The sequence below is a fragment of the Gnatocerus cornutus genome, unplaced genomic scaffold (genome assembly GCF_029298725.1).
Source record: "Gnatocerus cornutus isolate USDA-ARS CGAHR unplaced genomic scaffold, icGnaCorn1.1 ctg00000226.1, whole genome shotgun sequence".
NCBI classification, from domain to species: domain Eukaryota; kingdom Metazoa; phylum Arthropoda; class Insecta; order Coleoptera; family Tenebrionidae; genus Gnatocerus; species Gnatocerus cornutus.
This window is the reverse complement of record NW_028275547.1, coordinates 48,456-60,158: the sequence shown is the minus strand read 5'-3', so window position 1 is coordinate 60,158 and position 11,703 is coordinate 48,456. Positions and strand designations below refer to the sequence as shown.

Genomic DNA, 11,703 nt, shown 5'->3' with positions numbered 1-11,703 from the left:
TACTACAGTCGACAGACGTCTAAAGAAGAACAACGATACCATTCTTATGAACTGGAAACACTGGCGGTAGTGTACAGCTTGAAACAATTCCGAGTCTACTTGTTGGAATTAAGATTTGTAGTCGTTATCGACTGTAATGCTGTCAGAACGACAAAACGAGACCTCTTACCACGAGTAGGAAGATGGTGGTTAGAAATTCAAGAAGATGACTTCTCTGTTGAATACAGACCAGGGACTAAAATGTGTCATGTAGACGCTCTCAGCCGAAACGCTCTTGATGATGGAGTAGAAGTTGCTTACGTCGGGATTGATATCTCCGACTTAGACTGGATACTGTCTACACTGTTAACTGACGAGAGATGCAAGTATCTCAATGAGGTTTTCAGGAAGAAACCGGTAGATAAAGGAGAAGCAAACATTCACTCGGAGTTCCAGTTAGATGACAACAGAGTGTATTTGGGTGTCCCAAATGGTTGGTCCCCAGACATGTTTGCAACCAGATTCTAAAATTCAACCACGATGACAAAGGGCATTTTGGAACAGAGAAAACTCTAGACACCATCAAAGACACCTACTGATTCCCAGGAATGAAGCGCTACATAAAGAAGTATGTAGCCAGTTGCCTGCAATGGCAGTATAAAAAGGGGAAGACCGGGATGAAGCCAGGATTTCTGAATTCAATAGAAAAGATTCCCGAACCCATGGACACAATACACATTGATCATCTTGGGCCTTTCGTACGAACCAAGAAGAAGAACAGCTACTTAGTGGTTGCTGTCGATGGCTTTACTAAGTTTGCCTTCATGAAGCCTGTACAAAGTACAAAAGTTGGCTCAGTCATCCTATTCCTGAAGGGCATATTTGAAGTGTTTGGCGTCCCACGAAGGATTGTTTGCGACAGAGGTTCCGCTAGCCAAAAGTGTGGAATTAAGACGATATACACAGCGACGGCTACTCCCAGGGCAAATGGCCAGGTGGAACGGTACAATCAGTGCCATAATGACGTCCATAAAAGACGAGGAACATTGGGACCAGACAGTTACTGAAGTTCAATTTGCTTTGAACAACAGCATTAATACTTAGACCGGTAAAAGTCCATACCAGTTGTTTCTGGGTTACAAACCTAGGGCAGCAAGTGATGCATTTGGCATTTGGCTGAGATGAGACGACAGGCTGCAGAAAGGATCAGCAGTGAACAGGCAAAACAGAAACGAATCTTTGACCAGAAAAGGACCAGGCCAATCGAGTACAAGGAAGGCGATCAGGTCCTGATCAGGAAACCAGCTCTTACCAACGACGGAAAAAGTAAGAAGACCCTGTCAAAATACCACGGACCATTTATAGTGGTCAAAGTATTATGACTGGGAAGTCAAAGCCTTTTGTCTGGGTTGTCTTGTTGTTGGGATTTTCTTCTCTTTTTGGTCACCCAGCCGAGAATGGACCCATATTATTTGCAGACTTACTAATTGTCGTTAAACGTTGGGTTATGGGGCAATTTAAAATTGGATTTATTTCTAATTATGGCTTGTCTCTAGGTAGCCTTAATCTGCAGGGTCGCAGATTGTAGTATCGTGGCCGACGGTGACAAACCTAAACGGAGCCCCTAACATACGAGCGCCCGAAATGGAAGGGGTACTGCTGACGGGACACGGGAAACGGGCAGTACCACCCGAATAACTGAAGAGTGTACATCATTCATTGGCAAATTCGTTAATAAATCCATTATTCTAATTTTTGGTGCCGTTCTTTGAGCCCTACAAGAAAATCCGTTACATAAGTAAGTTTGAGTTAAACAATTATTACAGATTCTAAAGTTCTTCAAGATAATATCAGTGGTGCAACAGACAAAAAAATACGAGAAAAAATTAGGTATGTAACATTTTTATTAGGTATTGTAAAAATATTACTAGATTCGCTCCCAAAAATAGGTATTTTACGGATTCATTTAAGTCCTAAATTTAGTCTATGTCTGTTGTTTTTTTCTTGATGTGGCAACAATTAAACAACCATTTTAAAGACACAATGATATTGCGGCGTTATTAAAAAAATCGAATAAAAATGTGAAATTTAAAATTTTCCACTCTAAATTTCGAGTTTGGTGTTACTGAAAATTAAAGAGTTAACATGACATTGTCTAAAGTAAACTTAATTTTTAATTTTACTCGCACGTGGATAGGACGAAAGGAAAACGCAAACCATAAAATTGTTTTGAAAATATATATTTGCGTTAAAAAGATTAGTTTAGACATACAGCGTCGCACGCCCTTCAAAATGTTGAGCAGGAAATTTGAAATTTTCAATTTTAAATTAGTTTTTTTTACTAATGACGCAATAACACAAAATTCTAAAATCTTTCTTAGAATAAGAACAATCCGGTATTAACGAAATTTAATTTTAAACTTTGGTATGTACATAAATAAATATTGATTTTGTATGACAACCTATCGCATCTCGTTATAACATTGTCTACTATTGTAGTCAAATTATATTGAAAATGTTTTACATAATCAGGTTCCTCTTCCGACAGCTACAAGGTTCCACACTCTAATAAATATTTGCCTCATATATTTTTTTTAAATTAAATTTTAATGTCTACCAAGTTTATTCATAATATTACTCATTTCTTAAATTTGTGTTTGCTATTTTTAAATAATCTAAATTTTTTATGATTAAATTTTTTGTGTTCATAGTCCGAACTAAGAACTTTTTAAAGCTCTCGTGGTTTAAATATTTACCTTTTTTACTACTAGCTTGAAAATGTATCATTATCTATGTTGCTTTTGACCCGAAAAGTTCATTTTCTTTGTGACTGGTCTACTAATGAATTCATCTACTTCTAGTTAATAATAAAAAAAGTATTGTTTGTTGCCTATATGCAGCTGTTTGATGTACGAATTAATGAACAAAAATTCTCGAAGAAAGAAAACGAACTCAAAGCTAAAACTTAGAAGGAAATGTTACATAAAAAAGTTGTTAAATTTATTGAGACCTACCTCCACTTAAAATATTCTGATGTATTTAAAAATCGCTCTGTATTTAGGATGTCCCAGAACTCACGCCTTGCTTTGGTTTACTACATTTTTATAACTGACGTCTAATGTCAATCTGACAAATAAAAACCACACAAAGGCAGTTTAAGTTTAGGACACACTGATGAGCTCATGGAAACCAGCAAGTGAGGGAAATCGAAAGAAACGCCGTTGACACACTCCACTTGGCTTTTCACTGTGTCAATTGTCCTACCGCCGTGTCACTTGTCATTCAACGCTCGTCAACCAGTGGTCTTCAACCCTCCAGTCAATCCCTAAAGTACGCTGAGCCGTTTGTACACAACAAGTTTAAGGAGTCAACTGATTCATTGAAGTCTGTCATTCTAACGTCAATCAAGTTTACAGTTAAAGGGTTAATACAGATTTCAGATGACTAAAAATAGGGAACCCAACAAACGTATTCCTTTATCTACTTGTACAATAAAAATTGAATTTCACAAGCAAACAACAGAATGACATGTTCTCAAGCTATTAGAAAACAAATTGCTTTTAACTAAACAACTCAATATTCCGCAGGCTTCTGCAATTGTTTGTATAATTTTCAGGTTCTACAATGGCTCCAAATAGCTTTTTATCGCCAGAACCGACAGAACAAATTACTCAAAACCAACAAGACCCACAAATTTACTCTAATTATACAACACTTTGGGGATATTTCAAAACTCCATTAGTGTGGACTAATGTTGTCCCACTCCTTGTGGGGAATTTGTTTCCTTTCTATTTTTTTCTCCCGTTTCCATTTTACAACATCTATCAATGGAAAACATTCTGTTGGGGTAACTTTTAAAAAAACACTCATTTTCAATTTACCGTTTTCTTACCTTTTTAGCATTTGTATTTGGTTGGGCATCAGGTTTAGGGGTAACAGCAGGAGCCCATCGACTATGGTCTCACAAAGCCTACAAAGCCAGATTGCCATTGAAGATTATTTTATTGATATTGTTTGCCATGTCCGGACAGGTTCGTATCAAAATTTCTTGTCTGCGACTGTAAAATTTTTTTTTAGAACACTCTCTATGACTGGGTCCGAAACCACAGAGTTCACCACAAATTCAGTGAAACCGACGCTGATCCCCACAATATAAATCGAGGAGTCTTTTTTTCTCACTTCGGCTGGCTCATGATGAAAAAACACCCAGAAGTACTCAAAAAGGGCCGACAGGTTGACTGTAGCGACATCTTGGAGGATCCACTTGTAGTGTTTCTTGAAAAGTAAGTCGTTCATATGGTTGGTAGCACTGCACCACCTTTGACATCTCAAATTTCTGTCTGTACCGGATATAATTTTAGGTATTATGTTCCTGTAATGTTGTTTTCCTGCTTCATTTTTCCAACGATGATCCCTTACTACTGTTGGAACGAAACACTTTATTGGTCCGTTGTGGTCTGCATTGCAAGATACTTTATCGGTCTGAATTGTGCTTGGTTGATAAACAGCGCTGCGCACAGGTTCGGAAACAGACCCTACAACAAGTGAGTGGAAATGTCAAAATAATATTGGCAGTACTGTCATCCGTTAAGTATCACAGTAGTACCAACACAATAACTAATCACTTATTAATCTTTTTTAGGGACATTCACCCCGCTGACAATATGTTGGTTGACTTTTGGACGTTGGGTGAAGGTTATCACAATTACCATCACACTTTTCCTTGGGACTATAAATCACCTGAATTGGGGTGTTATGGTTATAATCCTACAACTTTATTCATAAAAGTGTGCGCAAAATTGGGACTGGCGTACGATTTAAAGAGCCCATCGAAGGATTTAGTTCGAAAAACCATTTTGATGAAAGGAGACGGGTCGCTCAAAGTTTATTGATTAATTAAAGGGTTCCGTGAGTGGACACAAATTTTCTTTATTATACGATAATAATATATATTGTGTTTATTTGTTCTACAAATAACCCCTTGTACATTATTTTTTCTACTCCTGTTATAGTAATCTATAAATTACAAACGGTTGATCTTCTAAATAAATCCATGGGTTCACACACTGCAATATTACCAGTGGGTAATATATATAATTACATAATAGTACAGAGGAATAGCAGTTGCTCATGATGAGTGGCTCCGAGTGAGAATTGCAAGCTACGCCTCCCGAAATTGCAGCACAAGCAGTTAGTGCAACTGATGATCAGATTCCGAAAAAGTCAAAAGAGCGGTACGAGTCGGTGTACAGCAAGTTCATGACCTGGCGTGCGGACAACGGAGTGGAATCTTTCTCCGAGAATATTTTACTTGCGTATTTTGGCAAGTTAAAACAAGATTTCAAACTTTCGTCCCTGTGGGCTTTTTATTCAATGTTAAGAACCATGTTAAGCATCAAACACGACGTAAATATTGCAAACTACCAGAAATTACGGGCTTTCTTAAAGAGACAATCGGATGGATTTAAAAGTAAAAAATCAAAAATTCTAACGGCTCAAGAAATGAATACTTTTCTGAAGGATGCTCCTGATTTAGAACACCTGTTTATAAAAACAGTCCTGATTATTGGAATTACTGGGGCTTGCAGGACACAAGAACTGAACAAAATGAGATTCGCAGATATAGAAGATTTAGAATCAAACCTTATAGTAAAAATACCTGATAGCAAAACTAAAATATCTCGATCGTTTGTGATTTCAGGACAATTTTGTCACATTTGCAAGAAGTATATAAGTCTTCGGAAACAAATACGGGATCATAATATTTCTCAATTATTCTTAAATTATCAAAAAGGAAAAATGAGTAGGCAAGTGGTAGGAATAAATAAATTGGCTGATGTCCCGAAGAAACTAACCCAATACTTAGGTTTGCTAACACTTGAACTCTATACTGGCCACTGCCTTAGAAGAACTTCTGCTACAATTTTGGTTGACGCTGGAGGTAACTTGTTTGCATTGAAAAGACACGGAAGATCGAAATCCTCTGCGGTTGCAGAAGGATATATCGATAATTCAATGGCAAATAAGACTGCAACTTCCAAAAAAATACTGGAATCCGTCCGAATAGGACTGGCACAAGTTCAAGACGGGTTACCTTCTACATCCATAGCTACTTGCACTACATCTGTGAATTTCAGCGAAAAAGAAACTGCCACGGATGAAGCAGAAACTTCCACAAATTGTTTCGCGTTGAATTACTCAGCTAACTAAATCTCTTGCACCATTTATAATCAAAAATTGTTCTAACTTTACTTAATTTTAACAAATAAAAATTTCCAAGGTTGTTCATAATTTATGAAAATTGTTCTTTGTTGTTTTTTTGAGTTGATACTTATTATAAATATTTTAATTGCCAATATTTAATAAAAATCATGTAAAATTCGACTTTAGTTGTAATTTATCGAAACAAAAATTAGAAGGTTGCGGGAAAGGGAGTCGTAGAAAAAGTATAGTACGCGACTCGGGGGTAAGGCCAATTACGCTCTCGTGGAATTATGCGTTTGGCAATTTTTCCCCTCGTGAGTAATTGGCTTTTTACTCCACACATTGCGTAATATACTATTTTATCACGGTTTGGTTGGCGTCGCGACGCATAAGAAGTATAATTTTTAGCGAATTTTGAGTTTTTGCGGAAATATTCGCGAATTCAATTTTTTTCCAACATAACTGTAATACAAATATCTGAGTTTTTATTTTAAATCTAATGCAAATTGTGTCTAAAATTTGCGAAAAAAACGTTGTTTTATCAAGTTAGTTTTCAAAATTATGACAGTGCAGCGGCAAACTACGTTTACACCAAAATTTCACATGTCACTTCATTCCTTTTATAAAGGTTAATTTTGATTAACACGGGCATGTTGCACTTAGGGACACTAGAAATCGTTAATTATCATCGACAAAGCGACAATTTCACCAAGTAAGACTTTTGTTACAATCTAAAGCGAGCCAAAGAATAGATGTCATTTGTGACACAAGATGTTGACAGATGGGTGTAAACGTAGTTCCCCGTTTTGACGTAATGAAATTGGAAACTAACTTGATAAAACTGCACTATTTTATCAAATTTTGAAGACAATTTGCATTGAATCTAAAATAACAATTGAGATATTTTTAACATATTTATATTGAAAAAGAATTAAATTAGGGGTTGATATCACAAACCCTTTCAATTACCTAAAATTACATTTTAAGGCGTCGCGACGCCAAAACTATCAGTGATAAAAAACAAATTTTTGCGTCAGCTTCTAGAACTTTGTCAACTGTGAGCCTATGCAAATTTTCAAAATTTTATCTTTAAAATTAAAGACGATTTTGGGGGTGGACACAAGTGTTGCCGGACCCTGTATAAGTGGACGAAAACACGGTTCGGAAGAAAATTTTGGATCATTAAAGGGAAAAAAAACGGTGAAGCTTATTTTACCAAATGTGTCAGATGCATCCGATTTAAAGAACAAACAACGAATCAGTTGATGAGCCAACTTCGTTGTGACAGCATCAGTACTATTCCAGCACACTGACATTACGTTCAAGTTAGAGCCACAAAGGGAGGAGTTCATAAATCTTATAAAGGGTACATCGCAATCTTCGTATGTCTTTCCGCAAAGGCTATGCATTTGAAAATCTTAAGTGACATGACTTCAGAAACATTTTTGGCAGCATACCGAAGATTTGTGTTTAAAAGAAGACAGTGTGCGCATATCTATAGTGATAATAGCACAACCTTCGTCGGGACAAACATAATGTTAGAAGATGAAGTACGAAAGATGACACAAAGATCCGACGTTCAAGATGAAGATGACGACCAACAATTGGAACTCAACACTTTGCTTCTCATTTCAGGGGAATTTGGGAAGCTGGTGTCAAATCTATAAAGTACCATCTTAAGAGAGTGATTGGATATTCAACACTAACTTATGAAAAACTAAGCACTTTAACAACGCAAATAGAGGCCTGCCTAAACTCCAATCCGTTGTACCCAATTGCTGTCTTAACTCCAGCACACATTCTGATTGGGGTTGATCACCCCACCAAGTCCAATATGTGACTATGAAGATTGGAATTTATAGGAGTTGGTGCCGAAAATGAAACGATACTTTTGGAAAATTTGGTCATCGGAATATTTGAATTTGCTGCAGCAGCGCTACAAATGGAAAACAGAACAAGAACACATGAACAATGTAGATTTGGTTATCGTAAAAGAAGACAACATAAATCCCAGCAAATGACCAATTGCAAGAATCAAAGATGATGATGGAATTGTTCGGGTAGTGACCCTTGAAAAACCAGAAAAAACGACGATCAAACGCGCAATTGATAATTTAATTCCCCTCCCAAAAAAAGGTGAGGAGAAGCAACCAAGAAAAACAGCATCTGTTCCCGTGGTGGCAAGTTTCTCGAGATCAGTGGTGGTGAATTTGACAAAGTCAAAACATCTCAAACCGCATTCTCAACCTCATGAGCTCATAGACGCCTCCGACAATTTGCAAGATCTTCAAGAATCGGAAACTCAAATTAAAGAAGAACTTGATGAAGTCAACTAGAGGAACATCAGCCAACTACAATCGGAGTAGTACTTAGTAATTATAGTTGTTGTAGGTCTTTGGGTGGTACAAAAACTGATAAATTGTCGGAAAGTTTCAAAAATACCAAAGAGGAACACTAACAACGAGACAATAGAGCTGCAACCACTCTGCCTGGACCATCAAGTCTCTACCAAAGATGCCGCCTCCAAAGATGTTTAACCATGAGTTAAACAGATGATTTTTGGTAATCTATGAGGGCCAAGTAATTCGGAAAATGTCACAGCAGACCGGGTCACTTGGTCAGATGTAACCAAGCATACTGTTGTAACATAATTAGCATAATGTGAACAAATAGTTTAGAATCTCAGTAGTCAAATCAATTATTAATTGTGTATATTATTGTGAATAGTTTTGGTGATAAATTTAGTATTGAACATTCAACCCCAAGTTCATTAATCACTCCTTTTTGATCATAACAGTGAAGTATTGCCCATGAGATGTGAGACTGCGTCTGTGATCGAACAATTGGATTTCTTGTCGTTTTGTACAAATTTTGTTTCAACTGCAGCTTTTCTGACATTCGAAAATTTCCGACCACTCGCCATAACCTCAAACTTGATCTAGGGAGATTTTAATATACGGGTGTTCCGAAACAACATGTTTTAGAGTGGTACAGTTTCAAGGTTCCTAAAATTAACAGGTTTGCCACAAAGTTTTGAGCCAATAGGAGCAGGTCTCTTGAACTGCCGCGAATACGTCATTGGAAAGCTATTTTAAATTCTAATTGAATTTTTTTCATTGCTATTATTATTTAAAACAGCAATATTTAACACTCTGATGCTTCTACAAGAACTTTGTTAAACAACATTGACGATCAACAATGTTTTTACACCCCAAAACAATTAACAGAATTTTCTTGTGACGTCATATATGGTCACACGTCCCTAGCAACCAAAAGAGGGTGGAGTTTCATTAATTTAGGAACCTTGGTACAGTTTGGTCTTTGAATGAATTTTGACATTGACAATTGTTTAAAAAAAATGGACTTTATAAAAGAACTCAAAGTAAGAAATTTTGTTTTTTAAGAATTGGCAGAACTAATTAATCTAGCTGTCACCTGTTTCCTGTCAAGTTCTTAGCAATTTGGATTTTACGATTCGTGTTTAATAAATTGCTGCGTGAATAAAAAATGTATCAATATAATTGAATTGTCCTTTGCGGCCAACAATAATTGTACCTAAATATAATAATAGATGTGAATACTGGCTGTGAGGTCAGGTTACGTTAAGTCAAAATTCAGTGATAGTGAAGCTCAATAAATGTCAAATTTTAAATTAAATTTGAAAATTAAGTGGCAAGTCGTGGTTACAAAACCATTACCAATCGTGTAATACGAAAACTCTTAAAATTGGAAAATTTAATTTTTTGATTAAAAAAGGGTGCAAATTCGAAAAAATAGTATAAAGAACTTGTTTTATAATGGCATTGGTGCACTCGTCCCATACAAAACTCGCCTACGACTCGTTGTGTACACCGGGAACTCGTTCACCAAATTGGCCATTATAAAACACGTTCTTTAATATACTATTTTTATTATGCCTGCATCATTATCTTAAATTAAAACACGCAGAAGCGTGCAAAAAGGGGTCCTTAAAACACTAAAGCTTTAAAGTTGTCTAGGTAACAAGGAATAGTGAAATTTCAGGACCAATTTTTATTTATAATATAAATAAACATAAAAATTACAATTTCTATTGTTTGAAATTTCAAAGCCCGCCGTTTTAAGCTGGTTACTGTTGTTTGTTGCTTCTAATTCATAACTAGTAGAAGCTTTTTTATTTTCATTCTTCTGTTGGACGTCCATAGCTCTTGATGAAGTTGATTTAGCAACCTATGTGTTCAGAACACCAACAATGCGTTTGGAAACAACTATTTTGTTTGAAGTGGATTCTTCAATATAGCCACTAGCCACACTCGAAGATTTCCATCCCACCTGACGTTTCAACTTATCGATGCTCATACCACTGTTTGCCATAATCGTATGAAGTTCGTCAAAAAAGTATGACCAGTATATTTTTAAGCGTCGGAAAGATTCAAAATTAATCGCAGTTCTGCATGTTCTGCTAGCCTTTTAATATCTTGACTCATTTTCTGAACGGATTTTTACCTTTTGAAAAACTATTTCGGTCAATATCTAGTTTATTTGACCAGCAAATTATGATTGTGGTTTATTTTACACAGAATTTCAGGCTCCAAATTTGTCTCAAAATTGTCGTACGTCAACAATTTTGGGTGTTCGTCAGAGAATCAAAGTTTTGAAAATCCGAAAATCGGTGGTCCATATGAATTGAAAGCTACGACTGATAAAAAGATGCGATTTTTTTATCGTTGTTTTTTTCTGCTTTTGTTGTTTAGAATCTGCTCACAGATATCAAATATTCAATGGTAAATTTTTTGGAAAAAAAAATACTCAAACCATAAAAAATTGAATTTTTCGATTTTCGGTCAAATTTTGTAATCTCACCGATTTAAAATTTAACTAGATGATAGACATCGAGCTGGTTTTTGGATTGACTTATAATTCAAAAGAATTAAGCGTCGTTTTTCGAAGATTATCTAAAAAAAACTTCTAAAAATACAGGGTGTCCCAAAAGGTTCGCACTAAATTCTCAAGATACGACAGCTGAATTATTGCCATCCTCAAAACTGAAAACATAATTTTGTTTCGATGAATAGTTTCCAAATAGTAGGGCTCCAAACTTGACCAATGAAATGCTGCCATTCATAAAAGAAGTAAAAAGTAACTTAACTTAATATTTTAGTTGCTATCCAACGTGTTCACTAACTTCTCATGAAATATGTCTGGTCCACTGTAGAAATGAACTGTGATTACTGTCACAATTACTCGACGATTTCTCCTAAATTATTATTGTTATCAAAAAGTCGGAAAAATTTTGAAAAAGCTTTCGTTTAGTTTTAAAATCAGTTTTATGCAAACAAGAAAAAAATAAGTAGGTAGATGTTTATTTGCAACACATTGAACAACTAAAGGCAAACATAAAGATTGTACGATAAATAATACTTAAACAAAAAACCTATCAACACGGACATCACAAAGTAATAATAATTAATTATTATAAAAGGTGTTCAAAGTTATGGCCGCTTGCATTAATGCAAGCGTTTGCACGTCTTCTTATGTTCC

General features: G+C 35.8%; 1 protein-coding gene across 1 annotated transcript; it reads left to right on the top strand.

The window, feature by feature from the left end:
• Positions 1-1,357: 1,357 nt before the first annotated feature.
• Positions 1,358-4,871, top strand: LOC148165748 (stearoyl-CoA desaturase 5-like). The gene is made up of 9 exons (XM_088049676.1): positions 1,358-1,478; positions 1,536-1,563; positions 1,631-1,737; positions 1,789-1,869; positions 3,596-3,826; positions 3,880-4,010; positions 4,057-4,262; positions 4,341-4,523; positions 4,622-4,871. Exons 1-9 carry the CDS (start codon positions 1,358-1,360, stop codon positions 4,869-4,871), a joined length of 1,338 nt encoding a protein of 445 aa, XP_087905802.1.
• Positions 4,872-11,703: the final 6,832 nt, after the last annotated feature.